Source organism: Babylonia areolata, chromosome 32 (genome assembly GCF_041734735.1).
Source record: "Babylonia areolata isolate BAREFJ2019XMU chromosome 32, ASM4173473v1, whole genome shotgun sequence".
NCBI classification, from domain to species: domain Eukaryota; kingdom Metazoa; phylum Mollusca; class Gastropoda; order Neogastropoda; family Buccinidae; genus Babylonia; species Babylonia areolata.
In genome coordinates, this window is record NC_134907.1 from 13,194,521 (window position 1) to 13,221,414 (window position 26,894).

The 26,894-nt window shown below is 40.3% G+C and overlaps 2 protein-coding genes and 1 non-coding gene across 7 annotated transcripts in view; 1 reads left to right on the top strand and 2 right to left on the bottom strand.

The window, feature by feature from the left end:
• The first annotated feature begins 596 nt into the window (after positions 1–596).
• On the top strand, positions 597–9,690 carry LOC143276546 (uncharacterized). The gene is made up of 3 exons (XM_076581105.1): positions 597–688; positions 3,954–4,060; positions 7,993–9,690. The coding sequence occupies exons 1-3, from the start codon at positions 672–674 to the stop codon at positions 8,934–8,936; spliced, it is 1,068 nt and encodes a 355-aa protein (XP_076437220.1). The 5' UTR covers positions 597–671; the 3' UTR covers positions 8,937–9,690.
• A 211-nt stretch (positions 9,691–9,901) lies between these two features.
• LOC143276761 (5S ribosomal RNA) lies at positions 9,902–10,020 on the bottom strand. The gene has a single exon (XR_013053632.1). It is a non-coding gene; the product is annotated as a 5S ribosomal RNA (ribosomal RNA).
• Positions 10,021–13,812: 3,792 nt separating this feature from the next.
• Positions 13,813–26,894, bottom strand: part of LOC143276711 (transmembrane protein 245-like) — a 40,010-nt gene continuing 26,928 nt past the window's right edge. For 3 of the 5 annotated variants that reach the window (XM_076581358.1, XM_076581356.1, XM_076581354.1), the window contains one exon: positions 13,813–21,164. In XM_076581358.1, the coding sequence (XP_076437473.1) occupies positions 21,157–21,164 (8 nt within the window). In that variant the 3' untranslated portion in view covers positions 13,813–21,156. Of the gene's footprint in view, positions 21,165–26,731; positions 26,788–26,894 lie in introns of all 5 variants that reach the window. The other 2 variants (XM_076581357.1, XM_076581355.1) reach the window with 1 other exon arrangement.

Genomic DNA, 26,894 nt, shown 5'->3' on the forward strand with positions numbered 1-26,894 from the left:
ATGGCAATTAATTCAGCTGTAAAAATTGAGAAGCCCTTTCCAATATGATATGACTTTTCAATTTTCAAAGCAGGAATTGCATATCCAGAACCAACATACTGATTTTCTAGTACAGAACCGTCTGTATATATTTTTAAGTGGTGGGGTATGTTTCAGACAAGTGTGATTTGACTCCGGAGAAGCTAGTATATTGGGATTTTCATCTTTCTTAATGTCACAATATTGAATGTCAAAAGCTGCTCCCGTTATTTCCCATAATGGAACTGGTGAAGTGCTCATAATCGGATCAACATTTTGTGGATCAACATTTGATTGATTAATAGTATCTGACACGTATGTAGAAAGAGTTTCTAGATTTCTGTTCTGTTTCGCTCGTTTCGAAAAAAGTTTCTCAGACCGTATATTAATCTCAGTTTTGACAGAATGCTGAAAGCATTGCCTTATTAATTTGATCGTATTCCTCCTTTTATTTACCATGAAATGAAATTATCTCTAAGTGGATATAGCGAGCGCGTACACACACACACACACACACACACACACACACGGAGCGAAACGAGAAGTAACCAGATAACTCTAGCTGTTTTTTATTATCTCCCTTGCGCTTTCTCCCTTGCAAGCTCCGGACACCAGACGAAACTTTCGAAAAATCAAGGCGCTTGTCTGAAGACATGACATCGTTTGCTAAGTATGTATATCATTTTAATCACAGATATTCGTTTTCGCTATGTGTTTTCCTCATGTAGTAGACAAATGGACCCTGCAGCCTGGCCTTTAAATTCGTCTCCTGTCTGCAAAGTGGCTGATACGAATCCTATGAACCTTAACTTGACAGAATCAGTCTGTAGGCCCTCTGACCTTTGCACGGTCCATAAGTTCCTACTGCTGCTGTGGCATGCGTGGGTAGTATAATGCCTACAAACTAACAGAGACAAACTGGATCGTAGACGGTTGAACTGCCTTTCCAAAAAGCGTCGAGCCTGCTTTTGAACCAATGGGACTGTGACCACATATCAGGTCGGCTGTTCCAGGTGTTCACGACTCTTAGGGAGAAGTACCAGCTGCGTACTGTAAGCCTGCATCTACCCTTGGTCAGTTTCAGGAAGTGCTCCCTGGTGTTCCGACTGGTGTTTTGCTCGAGGCGAGGTCTTTCTGTATCGTACAAACCATGTAAGAACTTGTAGACATCAATCATGTCACCACGTTTCCTTCGGTGCTCAAACTCTAAGCTTGGTAATTGCAGGTAGGCCAGTCTTTCATTATATGGTTTATCTTTGATGCAGGCCAACAGCTTAGTGGCTTTACGCTGGACATCCTCAGCTTCAGCATGCAGTGTCTTATGATGGAGCTGCCATACCGAGTGTCCATATTCCAGAATCAGTGGCACAAGGCTTTTATTCAGCTGAATGAAAAGATCTGGGCTTAGGAACATTCATCAAGTGATTCCCACCACTTGGTTAGCTTTTCTTGTTGTTTTCCCGATGTGTTCGTTGAAACAGAGGTCCTTGTCAACGAAGGCGCCCAGGTCTTTTTCAACTGCACTCTCATGTAGCTGGGCATTGAACTCCTCCTCGTCCCTAGTCCCTTTCATGTAGTACTCTGCCTCAGATTTCTGGGTCCCAAGTTTCAGGACATGGCATTTGTCTGGATGGAAATGCAAAAGCCATTTGTCTGACCATTCCTGTAGACTGTTAAGGTCATCCAGCAGTGCCTCTATTGCCTCAGTTGTGTCTCTGCAATTATAGAACTTAGTGTCATCAGCAAACATCCGCACTGAACATCTACACACTGTTGGGAGGTCATTTATATATAGCGCAAACATGGTTGACCCAAGTATTGATCCTTGTAGAATACCGCTTGTGACCCTTGCCTGTTGAGAAGTACATCCATTGATCACTGCACTCTGGGTTCTGTTTGTCAAGAAGGATTGGATCCAGCCAAGTACCCTGCCTTGTATACCATGTGCTGAAACCTTAGAGAGAAGACGTACCCTGCCTTGTATACCATGTGCTGAAACCTTAGAGAGAAGACATCTGTGTGGAACTGATTCGAACGCCTTCATGAAGTCTGTGTAGATTACATCTAAGTTACCGCCTGCATCTATAGACTCAGTCCAAGCGTTAAGAACATCCAGTAACTGGGTGATGCACGAGCGTCCCTTGACAAATCCGTGCTGCTCCTTGCATAACAGGTCATTCGTCTCCATATGATGTATTAACCTTGCCCGCATGATGTTTTCTATCACTTTGCACATAATACAAGTAAGACTCACGGGGTGACAGTTTCCAGGTGTCAGGTGACTGCCTTTCTTAAAGACAGGTGTGACATTGGCCTTTTTCCAGTCTTCTGGCACCTCGCACGTTTTCAAGGATAGCTGTAATGGCCTGTTGTTCTACAAGAGACAGTGGTGCCTGTACTACTTGCTGTGAAATTTCTTTCACTGCCAACTCCATCTTTGGTGGGAAATGACCTTCTTGTATGTCAGTTACTGCCTAGTCCACATTGTCGATTTTGTGTGAAAGTTTCTTGACTTTTTCTGGAAGAATCCTCCAAAGTACTTGACAGCAACTTTATTGCACCATTTTGAACAGTGCCAATGAATGAGCGGTTGATCTTTCCTGCTATCTTTCAACATGACTTCTTAAGTGCCGTCGTCGATCTTTTCACAGGCACTGTAGTACCACCTCTCGCACAGTTCACACTGTAACGCTTTATCTTTCTTTGTGACATGTTTTGAGCATGTACCGCATACTTCTTTCCCATTCGCCATGATGACATTATCCAGATGCTGTGACATAAAGATCAAGAATGCTTACATGATCTAATGAATAATCTTTTTTTTTTTTGGCAATATCAGAGAGAGCAGTTCTAAGATAAAAATATATACTATATAGTATATATATCTAGTGTCCAAAGGTTGCTCTTATGTGTGCCAAGCACTTACCTGTATCTGTATCAGATGCGTTGGCAGGACCCAATTCTGACATCGTAGTACCTACGGGTCACTTGCGTGTGCGTCATTAAAAAAAAATTTTGAAAAGGCGTCTATAATGGGCAGCCTAACGATTTCACACATTTCTCCGTGTCTGTTTGCCTTTGTCTCATTGTCTGTGTGTCTCAGTCTCAGTCTGTAACTGTCTCCCTCCTCCTCCGCCGTCCCTTTCTCTGGCAATTCCCCCCCCCCCCACCCCCCCGCTCCCCACCCATCCCCACCCCACCCCCATCTGACATGCAATAGAATATAGAGATGACTGTCAAAGAAGTAATATATTATGTGTTGTGTCTGTATGTATGCTACCAGCTCTGAAGAATCTATCCCATAGTCACTGGTGAGAAGCAAATGCTAAGACAGGATGACAAGAGAAAGCCAACAGCTCCAATATCCTTCGTTGGCTACATATTCTGTAAAATATTATAATTGATTCAGGTTTACAGTATATTGGGACGGGGGTGTGACTGTTTTAGAACCATATAGGTTTTCAAGACACTCCTTTTTTATGTATTCTATAGTATTGTATAAATAACGTCAGGTTTGGTTCACCTCCCCCCTCCTACCTGGACATATTTATATTTTGGACTACATATATTGATTTATTCATAATCATAGATTACATTTGTGACACATCCTTTAGAATGTTTCTGTATTCAGTTGATTTTTTTTTTTTTTTTCCTTTTTTTTTTTTTTCATTTTACCTTTTTCCTTTTAAATTGTTTCTCTTTTTTTCCCCAAGTGTAATGAGCAAGGTTTTGTATATTTGTTAATACAGTAATAATTAGTTTTGTCTAATGGTTAAAAATCTGTACATGAGTTTGTGTGCATGTATTATTTGCGTATGCTTTAATCATATATGGGTGTGATTATATAATTACAGGTGTTATATTATCATTATTGTGTGTGTTTGTGTGTGTGTGTGTGTGAATCTTGAAGTTCATTTTTTACTTTGATTCAACAGGATAGCAGCCCAGGTCTCAGTCGGGGTGAAACGTCAGTTTCTTTCGCCAGAAAAAATACGGGTCATTCTGCCATGGGGCTTTCCCTATGAAGCATTCGGTGCAAATGGTCAGTCTGCTTTGTTTTATTTATTATCTCTTCTTTACATTTTGGTTTGTTTGGTCTGGTTTATTAAAACATGTCTGGGTTTAAAGGAGAAAGAAGATTTATTGTATTGGATTGGACTGGATTATTCCTTTTCAGTGGGCTATGTGCATGCTGTACATAGGACCTCGGTTTATCATCTCACCTGAATGACTGGAAGCTCAGTTTGATTTTCCATCAAAAGAGGGCGCTAGTCAGGGGGGCAAAGGGGAGGTTACCTACTTCCGGGAGGTTATCGGCTGTAGCTACGACTCGTACTTTCGTTTTCTCTGCATAGGCGGATAGTAGTTTGCACAGGACAGGAATGTCAGACCCCTGCCGGAGTCTGCACTAGTGGGTCACGGTAAGTATGTTAGATCGGAAGAAAATTTCGACGGGCGCAATAGCCGAGTTGTTAAAGCGTTGGACTTCCAGTCTGAGGGTCCCGGGTTCGAATCACGGTGACGGCGCCTGGTGGGTTAAGGGTGGAGATTTTTACGATCTCCCAGGTCAACATATGTGCAGACCTGCTAGTGCCTGAACCCCCTTCGTGTGTATACGCAAGCAGAAGATCAAATACGCACGTTAAAGATCCTGTAATCCATGTCAGCGTTCGGTGGGTTATGGAAACAGGAACATACCCAGCATGCACATCCCCAAAAGTGGAGTATGGCTGCCTACATGGCGGGGTAAAAACGGTCATACACGTAAAATCCCACTCGTGTGCATACGAGTGAACGTGGGAGTTGCAGCCCACGAACGCAGAAGAAGAAGAAGAAGGAAGAACATTTCCTTTTCCAGACATGCTTGGGAGAAAGGTCGGGACTGGGAATCAAACCCAGACCCTCGTAGACACTGTAACCATTTGGATGAGACAGTAAACAGAGGTCCCGTGTGCAGCATGCACTTAGCGCACGTAAAAGAACCCACGGCAACAAGAGGGTTGTTCCTGGCAAAATTCTGTAAGAGAAATCCACTTGGATAGGAAAAAACAAATAAAACTGCACGCAGGGGTTAAAAAAAGAAAAAGAAAAGAAAAAAAGGGCGGCGCGGTAGTGTTGTGACGCGCTCTCCCTGGGGGAGAGCAGCCCGAATTTCACACAGAGAAATCTGATGTGATAAAAAGAAATACAAATACAAATTCTGCCACCTTGTGTCCAGGGCTTGGCATAGGAAGATGGGGCCCAGTCCTCTCCTTCTGCTGTTTTAACCTTCACTGACCAAAGTCAGGTACCCATTCACACCTGGGTGGAGTGAGGAAGACTGGAGAAAGGTGCCTCTCCTGAGGACACAGTACCATGCTGAAACTGGGCCTGGAACTCCTCTCAATAGTGACAGTCACCTCTGGATCAGAAGTCCCAACGCCCAACCAGTGGAGTGATGGCCTAGAGGTAACGCGTCCGCCTTGGAAGCGAGAGAATCTGAGTGCGCTGGTTCGAATCACGGTTCAGCCGCCGATATTTTCTCCCCCTCCACTACACCTTGAGTGGTGGTCTGGACCGCTAGTCATTCGGATGAGACGATAAACCGAGGTCCTGTGTGCAGCATGCATTTAGCGCACGTAAAAGAACCCACAGCAACAAACGGGTTGTTCCTGGCAAAATTCTGTAGAAAAATCCACTTCGATAGGAAAAACAAATAAAACTGCGCGCAGGAAAAAATACAAAAAAATGGGTGGCGCTGTAGTGTAGCGACGCGCTCTCCCTGGGGAGAGCAGCCTGAATTTCACACAGAGAAATCTGATGTGATAAAAAGAAATACAAATACAACAAATTCTGCCATGGCAGAAGTGAGAGAGACAGAGAGAAGATAGAGACAGAAAGACAGACAAACATACAGACAGGAATAGAGACAGAGACACAGACAGACAGCCAAATCGATAGGGCCGACGTCATAGTGGAGACTCCCCCCCCAACTCCCCCCCATCCCCCATTCACTCTGACGCGGGGCACTTTACAGTGCTATAAAATGCACATTATTGTTTTTTCATTATTATCATTGTTATCATGAGTATCATCATTATCATTGTTATTGCTGTTATTATTATTATTATTATTATGAACATTGTTGCTGTTGACGTAGCTACATGGACAGATTGGAAGACAGGCTATTGCCTAAAATCTGTATCCTTGAGTGACTGAATCTTGAGTCTCAAGTCTTGAGTCTTAACTCTCTCTCTCTCTCTCTTGGAGATGGTTTGAACCTGGGACTTCCACACAATCACCATGTCCTGTCTGTGGATACCAGGTGGATGACGAAAAACATTTTCTTTTTCAGTGTGAAGTGTATAATACTGTGCAGGAAAGATGTATATTCTTTAAAACAGACATGGCTAAAAGTCATGACATTGTTACTGTTTTATCATCTGATAATGAAATCATAATTTGATCTATTGCTAAATTCATTGCAAACACACAAACAATAAGACAAAGGTACATAAGTCAAAATGGTATTAACAACTTAGAAGGCACATGTTTATAATCAGTGCAGTGACGCCTCCTTGAGCTACTGAAACTGAAACTGAAACTTATTCAGACAAAACAGAAAACATAGCATTACATACACGAGTGTAATGTTGAGTCAATCTGAATTAGTTTTGATAATATTCTTGAGTGGATGGTCAAGTCAGTCCCCATTCATTTTGTCATTTTGTTATTATTATATTTTAGTTTTTTCTTTAGTTTCATTGCCTTGAGTTTTTGTCAGGATGTGACTTAAGTGTTTGCAATGGTTGCATATTTTCTTGGTTTAAATTGACTGAATGGTTGAGAGAACAAAGGGAATTTTTTGTTATTTTGAAGCAAAAAATATATGAATTTATGTTGTTCCCCCCTTGTCAAAAGACCTTTCTTGGCAATGACAATAAATAATTCTAGTGTCCAGTGTCCAGTGTCTGGCTGTCTGTCTCTCTCTGAAAAAGCATTTGACTCTATATCAAGAACACTCCTGTGGTCTGTCTTGTTGAGAAAAAAAAAAAAGGTATCAAAGGTAAACTATTTACATGTGTTAACTCGCTCAGTACGGCCAGCCCTCTCTTCTCCTCGACACAGACCCCTCGGATGTCCAGTGGGTGTCTCAGTGACCCAACCTTTAGCTTCTGTCGTCAGAATTGTGATATTCTTTGTTAACATTCACCTCTTCAGTATAAGAGCCTTCCGCTTGCAATATTTTGATGGTGGTAATTGGGGTGAAACGCTGTTAACGTCGTCTCTTTCGCCGTTCGTATGGAGAGAGTTAAAAGTATGTATGACTCTGTGAAAGCAAAAATTCAATGTGGCACCCAGTTTATCATCATTATTATTATTATTATTATTATTGTTCTTGTTATGATAATTACAATTATTATTATCATTATCATTATCATAATTATCATTATTATTATCATTGTTATTATTATTGTTCATGTCATTATAATTATAATTGTATTGTATTGTATTACTCTTTTTTGTCACAACAGATTTCTCTGTGTGAAAGTCAGGCTGCTCTCCCCAGGGAGAGTGTGTCGCTACACTAAGAGCGCCACCCCCTTTTTTTTTTTTTTTCCTGTGTGCAGTCTTATTTGTTTTTCCAATTGAAGTGGATTTTTCTACAGAATTTTGCCAAAGACAACCCTTTTGTTGCCCTGGGTTTTTTTACGTGCGCTAAGTGCATGCTGCACACGGGACCTTGGTTTATTGTCTCATCAGAATGACTAGCATCCAGACCACCACTCAAGGTCTAGTGGAGGGGGAGAAAATATCGGCGACTGCACCGTGATTCGAACCAGTGTGCTCAGATTCTCTCGCATCCTAGGCGGACGCGTTACCTCTAGGCCATCACTCCACATTGTCATTATCATTATCATCATCATGATATTATCATTATTATGATGATGATGATGATGATGTACAGATTTCTGTGTCGTGTCCTCCCCACAGTGGTGGTGAAGCCGTGGCACATTTTGAACCTGGTGGAAAGCGGCCGGGCCCTGACCTTCAATGTTGCGCCGCCGGAGTTCATCGGCCGCCCCTTCCTGAAGATCCAGGACCTATATAAAGACTACGCTGTTTTCCAGGGTTCCGCCCGCCTCACCGTCGCCAAGGAGATGTATGACATCACCCTACCCAAGACGCCGCTGACGCTGGAGAAATCGCTTGTGTACGTGGGGAGATCGTCCATGAACATTCACACGGACGTCATGCTACCATCACATGACTTGACCCTGGCCTCGTGTGAGATACAGAGCGTAACTGTGGACCGGAAGACTCGACTTCCATCTCCTCTTCCAGACTGGTGGAGGAAGGAGTTTGGTGGGTTGTCTGCTCCTGAGCGACAGCTGAGAGTGAATGTTCGGAGAGCTGGTGACGAACAGACATGTTTGAGGGAAGAGCCGCTAAATCACGGAGATGTTTCGAAAAGCCCTGGAGTTTCTCATAATCACACATCCAAGCATCAAGTGGCAAACGGAAGAATATCCGCAGATTTGTCGCACCCAGAACCTGGACTGGACAGTTACCAGGATCCACCAATCACAGACTGTGTAACATCTTTTGACACAATCATCAACTACAGTGACATAGATCCATACGGACATGCTAACTGGGCGGTGTTTCTGAAATACTGCGTGGACGCCATGATCCTGGGACACAGTTCAGAGGTCAGAGCCTCGCTTCAGAGCCTGGCCTTGAAGTCGGCCGACATTTCATTTGTCAGGGAAGGGTCCCTTGGGAAGAGAATGACGGTGAAGTTTTGGAAGGACGCGGACATTCCAAGGGCAGTGCACTTCAACGTCGTGGAGAAGGACTCAGGTCAGCTTGTCACGTATGTCTTTTTGCAGTTCTACTCTCTGCAGGCGGTCAGGCTTCCTGTTGCTAAACTGTGAAATGCCGTGGAGCGGTGGCTTAGCGATAATGCGCCCAACTAGGAAGCAAGCAACCACAGGTTTGCGTCCTGATGATGGTGATGATATAGATACTCATGTAGTGCCTATCCTCAATCAGAGACCAAGTTTGGGGTCATTTCCTGTGTCATTTAATCAGAAATTAGGCACGCATACATGCACACACACAGACAGACATGTAACATGACTGTTTTGTTTATTTACTCTGCCATGTACTGATGAAGGCAGCCATACTCTGTTTTCAGGGGGGGTGTATGCTGGGTATGTTCTTGTTTCCGTAACCCGCTGAATGCTGAAAACAACAAAAGGTGGCACTGAGTTAACTGGGGAAAAAAATTAACTGGAAAAAAAAAATTGACAAGCACACATGATTTTGTATGTAGACAATTATTTTGTGTGTGTGTGTTACAAAAAATCAAGTGTCTTTATTTATTCCTGTGATGCATTGTGTAGATGGAATTCTGTATATATGTATACGGAACACACAAAAATTTTTATGTCTGGCTTTTTTTTCAAGTGTCTTTACTTTCTCCCCATGCTCTCTCTCTGACTGGAAAATCGAACTGAGCTTCTAGTCATTCAGATGAGACGATAAACCGAGGTCCCGTGTGCAGCATGCACTTGATGCACTGATAAAGAACCCATGGCAACAAGAGTGTAGTCGTCTGGCAAAATTTTGTAGAAGAAATGCACTGTGATATGTGCACAAATGTATGTACATGCACTTAAGGCAGGACTAAGCGCGTTGGGTTATGCTGCCAGTCAGGCATCTGCCTAGCAGATGTGGTGTAGTGTGTATGGCTTTGTCCAAATGCTGGGACGCCTCGTAGAAGAACCTCTTTCTTCTGCGTTCGTGGGCTTCAACTCCCACGTTCACTCGTATATACGCGAGTGGGCTTTTTACGTGTATGACCGTTTTTACTCCGCTTTCGGGGGTCAAAAAGGAATGCCAACAGCACCCGGTGTTCCCAGGTGGTCACCCATCCAAGTACTAACCGGGCCCGACGTTGCTTAACTTCGGTGATCGGACAAGAACCAGTGTTTTCAACGTGGTATGGCCATTGGCGTAGAAGAACCGAAACTGAAACTGTCAGTGTGTGAAGGTGTTTGGAGAGAAGGCACAGATTATACAGCCAATGTGATACCTCAACAGTGGGTGTTACTTCTCTTTTGGCACCATTTCACTGTGTTACCTCCTCTTGGCCCAACACTCAGTTTATGGAACAGACTGACATAACACTTGGGCCAACAGCAAAGTGAGAGCTATATGGTCAGTGGTTTCTCCATTACAGTGGGAAGTCATTTACAGCTTAGCCTTTTGTGAAGGACTATATCTCTCAAACTAGGAAGCAGGATTGCATGGCTCTTAGTGCTGCAGCCTTGGGGGCTAGTTGGCCTTTGGGAACCATCCCAGTGCCGACTGTCCTAAAGCCCTCTTGGCCGAGAGACTGGGGATGTAACTTGGGCAAGACACTCTCCACAATAATCAAAATTCTAGCCCAGATAGTTGGGACAGCAGTTACCTCCTCTGCTGTTGTGATGGTCATAGTCGGGCATGGCTGACCGTCATACAAGCCACCCCTGGGTTGTATTGACTGTGAAATGGCAACAATAGCTGTGAAATGGCCCACTCATTCACAGCACCCTGCAAGAACCTTTAGTGCAACCTGATAACAAGTGCTACAACTGTGATACTCCGCATGTTCCAGTGTTCAATACCTTTTATGTTCTGTGCATCATCAGTACGGGTAGAACTGGAAGTGACTGATTTTTGTGAATGCTGAACAACTTGTAGCCAAGGACTCAGGAATGCTTAAAAGAAGTGTGTCTTTGTATTTGTATTTGTATTTCTTTTTATCACATCAGATTTCTCTGTGTGAAATTCGGGCTGCTCTCCCCAGGGAGAGCATGTCACGACACTACAGTGCCACCGTTTTTGTTTTTTGTTGTTGTTTTTTTTTCCTGCGTGCAGTTTTATTTGTTTTTCCTGTCGAAGTGGATTTTTCTACAGAATTTTGCCAGGAACAACCCTTTCGTTGCCGTGGGTTCTTTAACGTGCGCTAAGTGCATGCTGCACACGGGACCTCGGTTTATCATCTCATCTGAATGACTAGCGTCAAGACCACCACTCAAGGTCTAGTGGAGGGGGAGAAAATATCAGCGGCTGAGCCTGTGATTCGAACCAGCGCGCTCAGATTCTCTCGCTTCCAAGACGGATGCGTTACCTCTAGGCCATCACTCCACTGTTTCTTAGTACCAAAACAGAATAGAAAATAAGAATAGAACAAACTAACAATCTTTTTTTCTTTTTTTTTCAAATCACCAAAATGCCAACATGGAAATCCACATATTGCAGAAATACACCTACCCATGCACTGAGCTATTCCAGTGTAGAAAGTGCGGCCTTTCTCATATTGACCCATAATGACTAATTATCTTCCTAAACATCAGCGTTGTTGGCGCTTTGCCTCTTTTTTCTTTCAGATGTTAGCTGAAAAATTTTCTGTTCGGAAAATATTTCAAAAAGTAATGATGACAGAAGTGATGTGTGTGTGTGTGTGTGTGTGTGTGTGTGTGTGTGTGTGTTCTGTAAAACATAATTGTAGAAGAAAGCAAGTGCAGGTCTTAACTAGAAGGGTTTTTTTTATTCATTAGAATAAATTTTCTTTTCAGTGGAGTTTTATTGACTCACTTATGTAAACAAAGTGAGTCTATGTTTTAACCCAGTGTTCGGTTGTCTGTGTGTGTGTTTGTGTGTGTGTGTGTGTCCGTGTGTCTGTGTGTCCGTGGTAAACTTTAACATTGACATTTTCTCTGCAAATACTTTGTCAGTTGACACCAAATTTGGCATAAAAATAGGAAAAATTCAGTTCTTTCCAGTCATCTTGTTTAAAACAATATTGCATCTCTGGGATGGGCACAAAAAAATATAAAAAAAGAAGCCTAATTATATGCAAACTGCATTTACTGTTATATTTTTATTTTTTGTATTCTCTAAACTTGGCACTTTGACCTCTTATTCTGACACAACAACAAGAGGAGTCATTATTATCATTTTTTGTTCAAACAGGAACTTCTTTCGCTAAGCATGGAATTTTTATTTATTTGGCAAACATTTTGGTGCAGATAGTAAAAAAGGGAAATTACTCTGTAATTAATGCTAGGGGACTTAATTTATCACAAGTGAGTCTTGAAGGCCTTGCCTCTTTTGTTTGTTTGTTTGTTGATTTGTGTGTGTGTGTGTGTTTGGGGGGGGGGGGGCTGTTGTTTTTTTGTGCCATTATTTAACTTTAAAGTTAAAAGGGGACATTTTTTCCCTCTGTGTATATATATATATTTTATATAACATTTTACATTTTCACAAATTGTTTTTTCTTTTTCTTGCATTTTGTCTTCTTTTATGTCATGTAGATTTGTTGGTCAAAGGGGACAGGGTTTTTGTTGTTGTTTTTTTCAGTTAAATTTTTTTTAAAATTTTTTTTTTACATTTTTACATTAATGTAAACTTGTTGGTGTTCAACATATTTGATAATAGTTCCTGTTTTTATTGTCAACATAAACTTAAAAGAATTATATCTTTCCAAAGATGGGTGTTCAGTTTGAGGATGGATGTGCAGTGTGTGTGTGTGTGTGTTTTCTTCAGTTTAACGTCTATTCACTATAAGTGTTTTTAGACGGAAAGGAGTAAAGTAAGGTATAAAGGAAAGGGAATGCATGTGAATATTAGTGTAAAAAAAAAAGGAAAAAAAAGTTCATGTTACGCATCAGGGGAAAAGTATATTATAAGAAAAAGTCTCAAGAGGTTGTGGTGTGTATTGAATGAGTTGTCATGGGAAGAATATGTATATGCATATCAACAAGTATTAACCTACAACAATGTAAATATAAATAACAGTATTAAATATAATACATGTGTGTGTGTGCGTGTGTGCTTGTGTTTATTTTGTTTGGGTATGTATGTGTGCATAAGTGTGTCAACTTTAGGTGGGCAGTGCATATGTTTAAAGAATTATTGAATGAGTAAAAGTATGCACACAGACATACATACAAAAACAATCTTGTGTATGTGTGTACACACTGCTATGTATAGACACACACACACTGCAATGTATAGTTACACACAAGCACACATTCCTACAGATACAGACACACTATACTTCTATGTGTAGTCATGCACACACACAAACACACACGTGCGCACGCGCACACACGCATACATGCATGCACATACATATGCTATTTTTCTGCTGAACAGTTGATGCATTAGAATGTAAGGGAGAGACTATACACTATTTTCTGCTGAAGTATATTGTATTCAAAGATGAGGAACCGATATTGTGCCATTTTTGTGCTGAAGTATTCAGTTGTACTGGAAAAGAAGGGGTATATTTTGTGTCATTTTTCTGCTTTGGTACTGGTGTACTTGGAAATAAGGGAGGAAATAGTGCCTTTTTTTTTTGCTACGTTTTGTTGTGTTTAAAGACAACAAGAAACAGATTGTGTGCCATTCTTCTGCTGAAGAATTATTGTATTAGAATTTTATAAAGGACAGAATCTGTGCCATTTTTTTTCTGCTGAGGAATTATCATTTTCAAAGTCTAGGAACATATTGTGCACCATTTTTCTGCTGAAATATTGTAAAGGAGAATAAGGGACATATTTTGTGGCATTTTTCTGTTGAAATTAACACCTTCATGCATGCCAGCACATGCACACAGACACATACTTGTGCAGATATATTCACACACACACACACACACACACTGCATTTTATACACAACACACATGCACACACACACGGTCAACCATACACACACACTACAAGCACACAAAGACAAAGCAACCTTCAGAAACAACAAGAAGTTAGTGGTTTTTATTGCAAATGTAAACAGAACACTAGATAAAAGCCTTTACTTAACAAACACATACCTACACTCACACTCAGACATGGAAAGCTAAGAAAAATACCCAACATGTTTGTATTTCTTCAGAGGCAGTCAGAGTCGAAATTCACGAAATAAATGGCACTGAACTTTTAAGTGAGCTCCAAACATTATGTTCATCAGACAACACGGACCAAAACACGAACCAGCAAAACAAAGCTGAACAATCAAGTTCTTTTACCTGATCAACTGTGATACTTGTCTCAGGTGTTTCTTGTTTTGTTTTGTTTTGAAGACTTAGAATTTCAGTTAAAAAAAAACAACAAAAACATTTGTCTAAATGCTGACAAGTCACTCAGGTTAAAAAAGAAAAAAAAAAGACTGCATGATTTGATGACCTGAAAGAGGAATAACTTTACAATTTACATATCAACAAAATGAATATTAACATCTTGGAGCAATATTTTGTGCATCTTTGATGATTTACAGCCATTTTAAACACCATTCTACACAAATTTGGAAATAATATTTTGAATGAATTAAATACTTTCACTAAAAAAAAAAAAAAGTTTTTTTTTTGTCATTGTCATATCAGATTTCTTTGTATGGAATTAGAGTATATATTTTCCACAAATAAAATTGCTCACTTATAAAATTGTTTTACATGGTTTGGGTGCTTACAAAAAAGAAAAGAAAAAAAAGTGTGTTCAATTGTGGTAACCCTATGACTACAATACAATAGTAGTGGGCTGACAACATAGTGATGATATTTTAAAAAAACCCAACTAAATCCAGTGACTATATCAAAGGAAAAAAAATCAATCATTGAAAACTTTTTCAACACAATTGAAAAAAGAAAACAAACCCACCTAAACATATCTGTAACACTTTTAAGAATTAACCAGTTTCTTTTGAAATAGCTAACACCACACCACCACAACCATCATCATTATTATGAAATGATTATTTTTTTTTTTATTATCATTATGATTTATTATTTCTATTATTAGTATCTTTTTCATCATCATCATCGTCATCATCATCATTATTATTAGTAGTAGTAGATTATATATATTATATAATATATATATATATATATATTTTTTAAATACAAAACTCCATGCTGGGATGCCTGGAAGACTTTGTTCACAAAGCTGTGACCATCCGTCTCTGTGTTGTGAAAAAGATTCTCTTCGATACTGTTTGACGTGGACGATCGGAGGTTTCTCCACGGACAGATCCTTTCTTGTGTGGCTGTTTCTTCAAGAGATGAGAGCATGCCGAACAAGACACCACGGTTTCCTCTCCCTTGGGTCAGATTACAACTCCAAATCAGAATCTTGGCAGCTAATAGGTCAGGAAGGCAATGAACAAAACACTACCACACGCATCTCACACAGGTTATTATTTTTTTCTAAAAACACTACTGGTTCTATTTCACTTTTCCTTACTTTTTTGTTGCTGTACATAATAGATTCAAAATAGAATGGCAGCTAAACTGTATAAGTTAGTTCGAGACTGACTATGAACTGAAATATGTACGATCTGAGTCGACACACACACACACACACAAATACTAATTTTTGTTTATACTATTCATTAGTATTACATAACCACTGATACTTACTTTCCTCTTATATATGTTTTTACAAAATAAAACATATAAGTGTTAATGAGCAAAGCTATGATACATCACTATTTTCCATTAATGCTGACAATCATAGACACAACAAAACTTGAGAAGAAAAAACATCAGAAACATAAAATGACAAGTATTCCCAACTGCCAATAGTGTTATACTGTTACAAATAATTTATAGCTTGTACTACCATAAGCCCCAAAAGCTAAGAAAAAAGCCAAAAAATTCTGCAAGTGTCAACATTTCTTTAAAACGTGAACTGTGACACACAAACATACATCAGCATAGTTTCAGTTTCAGTAGCTCAAGGAGGCATCACTGTGTTCGGTCAAAACCATATACGCTGCACCACATCTGCCAAGCAGATGCCTGACCAGCAGCGTGACACAACGCGCTTAGTCAGGCCTTGAGCATAACTAAGAACAAATATAAGCTGTATCATTTTAGCATAAAAGTAGTGGACATATTTCAGCTTTAATTGATACAATGATCATGCATAGATGGAGAGTACTAGTGAACAGAAACTGCCACACCAAAACACACATTGGCAGGAACTAAGACATGCTAGATGTTCCAGCCATATGTTGAGAGGACTCTTCTAACCTGGGGTTCAGCTCCAAAGTGTGTGTGTATGTGTGTGTGTATCACATTTACTGGGTCACCGTGATTCGAACCCGGGACCCTCAGACTGAAAGTCCAACGCTTTAACCACTCGGCTACTGCGCCCGTCACTAAGTGGTGTTCAAAGGGGAGAGGATCGTTCAGACTACAAGTGTATTTGAAAAAACAAAACAACATCAATAACAAAAAATCACTCTTCTGGTCAAATGAAATTGTTGGCACTATTTAATAACTCATGTTCCGCATGTCCCAAACAAAGAAGAGAGAGACGGAGACAAAACTAGGAGTCAGGTCAGAAAGCAGCAGTTAATGTCTATGGTTCAAATAAAGGCAAACCACAACCTGATACTTTATCAACAGTATGGCTCAAAAAATGACAAAAATGTTTGATAGTATAATCACAAATCAGTTCCAGTACCTTTTTCACCGTTCCACATTCACTCACACACACACACACAACCTCTCTCTACACACACACCATGTACATACACCATAAGCATATACTATGCAACAATAGTGCACATATCAGCAACTTCAGATAATACAAAACTTAGAAAATAAACGGAAGAAAAAAAAGGACATGAAAATCTATTTTTTTTTTTTTTTTTAAACCAATGGGAAAATGTTAAGGGTTAAAAATTAAAAAAAATGAAGACCATACATACATATATATATATATATATATATCTTTTCACATATTCTACACCAACATAATACTCTACCACAGAACAACAGAAAACAAATCATCTCTGGAACCTGAACATAAAAATGCATCTAAACTAAAGGAAAAAGACAATTATTCATACACTGAATAAGACCAAACACTACAAAGAGCAAGAATTTTTTTTTAGCAAACTAGTGAACACACAAAGGCGTGCATAACTGCAAGTTTATATATGAGCTGTGCATCGTCTTGTTATTAAGTGTACACAGGTTATGCACATAATCATAGGCATACATACATCTCGTCACGTACGTTCTGATTTACAGATTTCCTTGACTGTATCATCTCTAAAATCGCCAGTACGTGAGCTGGGTGACTGAAGAAAATTCCTTTACTGACAATATCAGGTCTTGATGTGCTTTTTCCAGGTATGCATGGGCTTCTATTCCCTCGGAATTTACAAAGTGTTATAATAAATTACCTTTTCCCAAAGACACAACACCATGCCGAAACAGGGTCTCAAACCTTGATGACATGTGAACACAGGAATCAAACGTCTTAACTCTCTCCATACGAACGGCGAAAGAGACGACGTTAACAGCGTTTCACCCCAACTAGCATCATCAAAATATTGCAAGAGGGAGGCTCTTATACTGAAGAGGTGAATGTTGACAAAGAATACCACAATTCTTACGACGGAAGCTAAAGGTTGGGTCATTCAGACACCCACTGGGACATCCGAGGGGTCTGTGTAGAGGAGAAGAGAGGACTGGCCGTACTGAGTGAGTTAACCAAACTAACTGAATCTGTCAAGCTGCGTCCTCCTAACCTTTTTAAATACCTTGTTACAAGAAAGCAAAAGAATCAGCTGTAAGATTAGCAAAACATACAACAAACTCCATATTCCGAAAACAAGTGTCCCCAAACACAGCCATTCAGCCAGTATGCACACATCCAACCTCTCGTCACCAAAACAAAAGAGAAGCAATTTCTCCATGTTCTGAACACGAGTATTCAACCAACAAGCACGGATACAGATTTCACAAAAAGTTAAGGACCACGTCATAAAAACAGGTAATGTTTTCATTTTAGATGTTAAAAATTTTGATTCCAATTACTCTGATTGCGTATGGTCTACCATTTGGCCTTTCATTGAATGTACACACAAACAGCCGTTTCAGGAACAGTTGGAAAGTGAATGTGTTTGAAAAATCAATCAGTTTTCCAGTATCTTATAAAGGAAAACTGTGGTTTTTCATGGTAAGAAAACCAAAAAATAAGAAAAGAAAAAAAAGGGAAGTGCAGATGCAAAAAAGTACCTGTGGTTATTAGTAGTCGCTCATTACAATGGCCACACACACACACACACCGCTGTTTGCTGAAAACTCCGTATCATTTCATCATGCCCACAAGAATTAACATTTTTCCCCTAAGTTCTCAGGTTGGTCCTTACCTTTTCGTGAACCCTGTATACGACTTAATCTCTGTCAGCAAAATGTACAAAACACAAACAAGATATGGACTGACCGGAGACGAACAAAGTCAGGAGTTATGATAACGTTTTCTGTATGAGATCAGCGCTGCTATGTACAGGAAACAGAAAACTTCTCTCACTGCGGAGAAAATAGTTGAAACTTTCATGCAAGCAGCCTACACACACACACACACACACAAACACAAAAGTGAAGAAACATAGCGAAAAGTGACTGCACTTACACACACAGCTATATCCAACCCACATACTTAGTAACAGTACTACATACATCCTGCAAAATCACTGATCAATTAAATCCATGATTACATGTATTCATTTTCATTTGTTTATGTCTTTATCTTTCTCTTTTTTTTTTTTTTTTTTTTTGTGCATTAGAGAAACCATATACCTACTTCCGGGAGGTTATCAACCGTAGTACTTTCGTTTTCTCGGCATAGGCGGATAGTAGTTTGCACAGGACAGGAATGTCAGACCCCTGCCGGAGTCTGCACTAGTTGGGTCTCGGTGAAGTATGTGTAATTAAATCTGTGTTTCATGCTCTGAAGCTGAACTTCCTGACCATATTGATGTCAGTAATCTTTTTTAGGGACATCCCCTCAAATATTTGTTCTTTCTGTGAGAAAAAAGAAAAGAAAAAGAAAACAATGCAAACACACTAAAAGCCCTACTCCACTAAGGATACCAGTAACAAATGACGCCAAATTTTTTTTATTTTTTTTTTTAACTTTGTTAACGCTTAACACTTGTGATCATGCATAGATTTGTTCGTGCGAAACATGAAAATTAATCTTTTCGAAACATGAAAATGAATTTTTTTGCAGATACTGCACACAACTACTTCAGCTCAGAGACAAAAGACAGATTCAATCAAATAAAAAATAAAAAAAATTTTTAAAAAAGCCTCAGAGAAAGTGACAGACAAGGCAAAAGTGCTTTTTATTTTATTTTATTTTTAAAAAAAATTTTTTTAGTGTGTTTTCTTTAACACAAAAAGAAAAGTTGTGACCAGACCCAACAGTGCACAATACCATCACCAAGGCATGCACACAGGGACACTCACATACACATCACACACACACACATCACACACACACACACAAATACACACACAGAAATGGAGTGATCAGATCTAAATGACATCTGGAGATAAATTTCAACTCCTCTGCTTTCAGACAAGAGAAATGTGCAGGGCATTTGGACCATTGCACACACACATACCATCTGTAGATGCACACACACACACACACACTCACACACAAACATGTACATGCACACACATAAAAGAAAAACACAGGTACACACACATGTACATGCACACACATAAAAGAAAAACACAGGTACACACACACACACACACACATACATTCACACTCAGAAAGACAGAGGGGCAGACAGAAAGACAGTCAACAAAGTCACTGCTGAGACAAAGCAAACAAACAAAGCAGGAAAGACAAAGGATAACTGACTAAACACACACCAGCAAAAAAAAAAAAAAAAAAAAAAAAAAAAATCAAAATGGTTGCAAAACCACGAAGAAAAAAACCCTGGAAAGAAACTGATCACAAGAATAAGGACTAAACCAAAAACAAAAGAGAGAAAAGATATCACAAAATATAAAAAAAAAGATTTTCCAGCACCAGCGTACCTATGTACTTTAGTTACAGTAGCGTGATGGTATACCTTTTTTCTGAAAGCACAGGCGTTATAAGCAAGAAGTGTTCCAACACCAAGATCTACCCTGGGCATTTCAACAAAATAAAAAATAAAAACGAAAACAAAAAGTAGGACCACCACACCAGAAGCAGAAGATACAGTTCCAGTAAAAAAGGAATGGACATTTTTTTTCTTGGTATTACACAGGTAATGGTTTCAACCAAGAGTTTTCTTCTTTTTCTAACATACCTTTTAACAACGAAATATGGGGAGTTTGTATTTTACTCCCTGTTTAATCAAACATACTCACTGTGTCAAGCTGGTGAAAACTAGGCCTACCTGTTTGTTCTGATGCCTAGTTTCCACCATTTTGACATGGTAAAGTATATATACAGACTCAAAACGGTCTCTGTGAAAACTATAGAATGGGATCCAAACACTTAATAATCAGTTCAGCACAATTTATGTTTCATCGTGCGAAAATCACCTGGATGAATTTCTTTGCTGCACATGATAAATCATGTTCTTTGACATTACTTTTTTCCCTGGGCGCAGATCATGAAAAATCTGCTGGGGGAAAAAAAGTGGGAAAAAAAGCTGACTCTTCTTTGCTTTCTTCTAGACCTTCGCTTCACATCAAATTACCACTGACTACATTTACTAACACAATATGAATCTGTCTATCAAATTTGTCTTTTGACAGAACCTACATCAAAAAGTTAAGACAACCCTCAAACCTCTTCTCACACCAGCAAAAAGCCGAGAGATTTAAACCATAAATATGACAAAATCATGACTTTTGCTTCAATTATTCCTTCAAATGCTTTTTTGGAATGGGTAACATCAAACTGACACCTCTGCAACATACAAGACACTGACAATCAGAGTCGATCAGACACGTAAGCTAAACCCATCAGCACGCATCTAGCATTCACTACAAACTAAAGAAGAAAAAAAAAGCAAAGAAAAAAAAAAGCCCAGGACAGATCTGACATGGGTACACACTTGCAGTGTAGTACAAGCAATACAACAGCAATTCTATATTGCACAAGTGTTCAGCAAGACTATAAAACACAGCGCAGCACTACGCACACAAAAAAAGTCTTCAAGATCCAAAGTGTTGAGAAAGAAAGGGAATCCAGGTCACCGTGGTGCACAGTGAAGGACGTAAGGTCAAGGCCAAGCAATGAAGGTCATGGGTTGTTGACCCGGATGCCACTTTCCTCAATGGGTCACACTGTAGGAGCTCAAGGAGCTGAAAACAAACCACAGAACATCCAATGAAATATCTCTTTTCACAAATAACAGCCAATGAAATATCTCTTCACACAGCACATCAAATGAATTATCTTCTTACACCCAACATCCAATGAAAGATTTTCTTATACACAGACCATCCAATGAAATTACTCTTTACACACAGACCACCCAACGAGTTCTCTCCTTACACAGACCATCCAATGAATTCTTTCCTTATACAGACTGTCCAATGATATCTCTCTTTACACACACACACACACTATCCAGTAAGTTCTCTCTTCGAAATACACACCATCCAATGAAATCTCTCCTTACACTCATCCATCCAAAGAATTTTCTCCTTACACTCATCCATCCAAAGAAATCTCTCCTTACAGAAAGCATCCAATGAAATGTCTCCTTACACAAGCAGAATATCCAATGAATCCTCCATACAGACCATCCAATAACATCTATCCTTACATACAAACCATCCAATGAATTATTTTCCCCACACACAGCATCCAGTGAAATCTCTTCTGACTCACACACACACCTTCCAAACAATGCCCCATACATACACACTTTCTAATGAATTCTCTCCTTACACACAGAGAACATCAAATAAACTGTCACCTTACATACAGACCAACCAAAGGAATTATCTCTTTACACACATCAACCAATGAAACCTCGACACAAACACAAATACTATCCAATGATTTCTCTCCTTGCACACAGACCATCCAATCAACTCTAAAACACACAGACAATCCAATCAATTCTCCACACACAGAGACCATCCAATTATTTCTCTCCTCAAGTTAAGGTCAAGGTTGTTCCTAGCAGCAACCAAAACTAACTTCACCATTATTAGCACTGCCTTCATCACTATCCAACATGACTATCTTTGTGCGACAGGTATAATATTGCAGATACACTGGAACTACAGTCAGTTGCGTGGGAGAGAGAGAAAAAAAAAGTTTTCTTTCACAATTTCTCATCAACCATCATGTACGTCGAGGATGCAAAAGCCACCCATACTTTTACTCAAATGATCACTTAACTCCATTAACTGACTTCACTTCCAAAAAACTGCAAAACTTTGCCAACAAAGGATTCTGACACAAGCTCCCCCAAAATTGTGGAAATCCGATCACAAATGAACAGACAAATGAACAACAGATCTGTTCCATGATATACAAATAATTGTGAACAGACTGGAACAGGAGCCACTTGGGGGCAGAAAAGGTACAGTCTGAATGAGCAAAAGTACAGGTGGGCTGGATGGAAGGGGCACAGGTGATTAGAGTGGGAGGGAGGGAGGGAGGTGATGCTGAGATACAAGTGTACAACAGTTGTCACCCTTGCTGGGGGGAGGGGAGGGGGTAGAGGATGACAGGAGAATGGTGGTGGGGCAGATACCAGTAAGCGTGTTTGAATCAGTTTCGCTACAATGCATGTATGCTGATGTCAGGTCCAAGAGGGTGGGAAGAGAGAGAATGGAGTGGGTTGACTGGGGGTTAGACAAGTCATGGTCCGAGTCTGGCTCTGAGGCAAATTACAACAGATCATCTGTCTGCATGAATGTTCAGGGGGGAAAAGGAGTGGGGTTTAACTCACTCAGTACGGCCAGTCCTCTCTTCTCCTCTACACAGACCCCTCGGATGTCCAGTGAGTGTCTGAATGACCCAACCTTTAGCTTCCGTCGTCAGAATTGTGGTATTCTTTGTCAACATTCACGTCTTCAGTACAAGAACCTTCCGCTTGCATTATTTTGATGATGGTAATTGGGGTGAAACGCTGTTAACGTCGTCTCTTTTGCCGTTCGTATGGAAAGAGTTAAAAAGAAATGGGGAAGAGTAGGACTGAGTAAAGGGATGTGTGGTTAATGTTTTTTTGTTGGTTTTTTTTTAATTGTTGGTGCTTTTTTCTTTGATTATTAATTATCATGATTAACAATTGTGAGACTAAATATTTATAACAATCTAACTGGTTGGTAAGCATGGTGTTTTTTTCCAATCTTTGAGGTCAAAATAATCATGTTCAGATCTGCAAGTACCTCAATCCCTTTTGCCTGTACAAACATGCAAAACATCAAATTTGCGTGTTATAGATTCCATAATCCATGTCAGTGTTCGGTGGGTTTTGGAAACAAAAAACCTACCCAGCATGCTCGTCCCAGAAAATAAAGTATGGTTACCTGCATGGCGGGGGTTTAAAAGCGCTCATACACATAAAAGCCCACTCATACAGGATGAGCAAACGTGAGAATTCCTGCCCTCAAACAGGAGAAAAAGGCAAAAAACAGATACTGACAGCAGGCGATGTTAAGCATCCAACATCACACACAATGGTGGAACTGGAAGCCAGCGACTTGAAAGGAGAGGTGTGTGGAAATGAGTAACTTTTTTGACAAAAAACGTTTAAGAGAGTGGAAGCAAGAAACTTTAACTCTTTCACCACCAAGTTTCTGTGAGAAAAACGCTCCCCAGCACCAAACATTCAGGATATGATGCTTTTGGTCGCAGGCGTCGGTTCACGTTAAAACAACACAATGGACTTGTTCACTTCAAACTGGGTCAGGAATAAAAGTTAGTCACTGTTCTATTGGGAAACTGGCTGCAGCTGCCTTATCAACATGACCCTTCGATGCCAACTGAAGTCGCCTATGGTGGTGCACTGTCTAGTCAAAGTTGCCTATGGCGGTGAAAAAGTTAAAGATAAACCGTTGGAGAGTGGAAGCAAGCAATTTCATAAATGAACATCCGACTGTGCAAACCAGCAACTTTAAAGACAAAACTTTTGGAGTGCAGAAGTGAATGTTTTTAAAGACAAACTTGGAACAAAGCTTGCAAAACCAAGCTAAAACCAAACACTGGAGTGTGGAAGCTAGTGACTTTTAAAGGTGAACCTTCCAAGCATGCAGAAGCAACTTTTAGTCAAACCTTTCGGTGTGTGGATGCAAGCGGTTTCAAAAGCAAACCTTTTGGAGAGTGGAAAGCCGGTGATTTCAAAGACAAACTTTGGAATGTGGAAAGCCAGCACAAACTTTAAAGACAAACCTTAGGACCAAGTTGCCAGACCAAGCTACCTTGAACCATATGGCTGACAAGAAGATAAATCAGCATGGCCTCCCCTTACTATAACGCAGTACCCGCACGTTGCCTACAGATTAAAAAAGAATTGAGTTCATATAATAAAAAAAAAGAAAACAATGGTAAGGCGGCAAAAAGAAAAAAAAAGGGGGGGGGGGGGGTTAGGGGGGGAAGACTGGAGGGAAGCGGAAGGGAAGTGAGCGCAACAGCACCTTAAGACATCTTACCTTTTTTCTTCTTTTTTTTTCTCTCTTTTTTGTGACCCAGAATTTGGGAAATTCTGTTTTTGTCATGAATATTTACAAGTAAACTTCTGAATTATGTTCCACCAGCAAGACTTGAGATGAACAGAAAAGTGCACTATCTTACAATCCACAGGTAAAACTGACACACCACTGGATTAGAAAGTGTTTCAAAATCCCAGGTATAAAATTTCAGATTAATGGAAAGCACACTACTTCACATTCTACAGGTAACTTAAAACTTAAGCATGACTGGATCAGAAGGCTATCGCATGACTAGATTACAAGGCTATCACATGACTGGATTAGAAGGCTCCTGCATGATTGGATCAGAAGGCTATCGCACAGTTTGATTAGAAGGCTCCTGCATGACTGGATCAGAAGGCTATCGCACAGTTTGATTAGAAGGCTATTGCACAGTTTGATTAGAAGGCTATTGCACAGTTGGATTAGAAGGCTCCTGCACGACTGAATTAGAAGGCTCCTGCACATCTGGATTAGAAGGCTATCGCATGACTGGATTAGAAGGCTGTGACACTGTTGGATTAGAAGGCTATTGCACTGCTGGATTAGAAGGCTATTGCACTGCTGGATTAGAAGGCTATCGGGCTATCGCACTGCTGGATTAGAAGGCTATCGCACAGCTGGATTAGAAGGCTATCGCACAGCTGGATTAGAAGGCTATCACACAGCTGGATTAGAAGGCTATCGCACAGCTGGATTAGAAGGCTTTCGCACAACTGGATTAGAAGGCTATCGTACAACTGGATTTGAAGGCTATCGTATCACAGGATAAGAAGGCTATCACATCACTGGATTAGAAGGCTATCACATGGCTTGATCAGAAGGCTGTACCTATCACATGCATTACATCCCGCCCCTACAGCTCAGACACAACCACCACCAGAGCTGTGTCAGGGGTAGGTGTGGAGGACCACCCTCAGAACCTTGGGGCAGTCAAACCCTGTCTGTACCACACACACACCAACCGCTTCCTCATGCAGCTGTGCAAAACAACTGGTAAACTGCTGTGATAACACTGACACAAGCCGTGAGAGGGGAAAGCTGGGTAAAAAAAAACAAAACATGCTGTCCAAACTTCAAAGACGTAACAGACGTTTCTTATCATCCTTTGCACATTCGATAAGACGCCACAGGCAGGCACAACAGACAACAAGCGGTTAAAGCACTGGACTTCCAAACTGCAGGTCTTGGGCTCGAATCTCTCGAATTGTTCACGCTTGATGTGTTAAGGATGGAGATTTTCTCTACCTCCCAAGGTCTACAGATGTGTAGACCTGTTTGTGCCTGAACCTCCGTGTATACACAAATGCAAACAGCATCAGTCCTGTACTTTACAGGTCCCATAATCCATGTCAAGTGTTGAATGGGTCATGGAAACCACGACAAACCCAGCAAGCGCACATCCCTGGAAATGGGAGTGTGGGTGTCAAAACTGCAGGATAGATGCAGCCATACACATAAAAGCACACTCCTAGATCTAAATAAGTGAACGCATGAGTTACAGCCCATGAACATGAATATTGGAAAATAAAAATTCTTTGAAAAAGTTTCTGAACAAGAAACCAACACTCTCAGTCACTGAAAACAAACCGTTACCAAAGAACTAATAGCAGATTGGTGTAATGTCACTAGACTATTGAAGTTTCTGTACAACTATATAAAATTTCTTTTTCATGAGGTCTTTATCTTATCTCTTTTTTTTTATTGTGCTGCAGAAATTTGGGCATTTTGTTTTCTATATTTCAAAGATGAATGATAATGGGTGGGGGTGGGGTGGGAGGTCCAGTTAGCTTTAAGACTACTTGACAGAGCTGTACTCTCATTATATATCCCCGCGTCAATTAGGCCGAGAGATGCAGACACCTGCAGTGTTGGTCTGGAAATTTTAGCAACACTCCAAAAGACGCATCTATGAAGTGGATGATCCTCAACTGTCTGGTCCCAGTCTTCCCATTTGAGTCCACAGCACGCTCAGCTCTGCGTAGAAGCCAGAAAAAAAAAAAAACCACCATTGATGGGAATCAAACCCATGTCCTCCCAGTTGTCAGTCTGTAACGCTAACCACTTTGTCTCGGCCAGGCAGATGTTTCATACCGTCTTGGCAGGCCGCCAAAACCATTACTCGGGAACAGCTAGCGTGTTAACGCTACAGGGAGGCTAGCTTTGAGCTACTTTATAACCAACAACTCTGTTCAAAAAAAAAAAAAAATTGTTGTTACTTGTTAAATGATGGATGAGCTAGGATATGTCCTGACTGTCTTGTTTTCAGTGGTGCCTGTGGAGCAAAGTGTGTTAAATCTTTTTAATCATTTCAACACACGCGCAACACGTGTGCACGCACACACAAACACACACACTCACCTCACACCTCTGATACAGCTA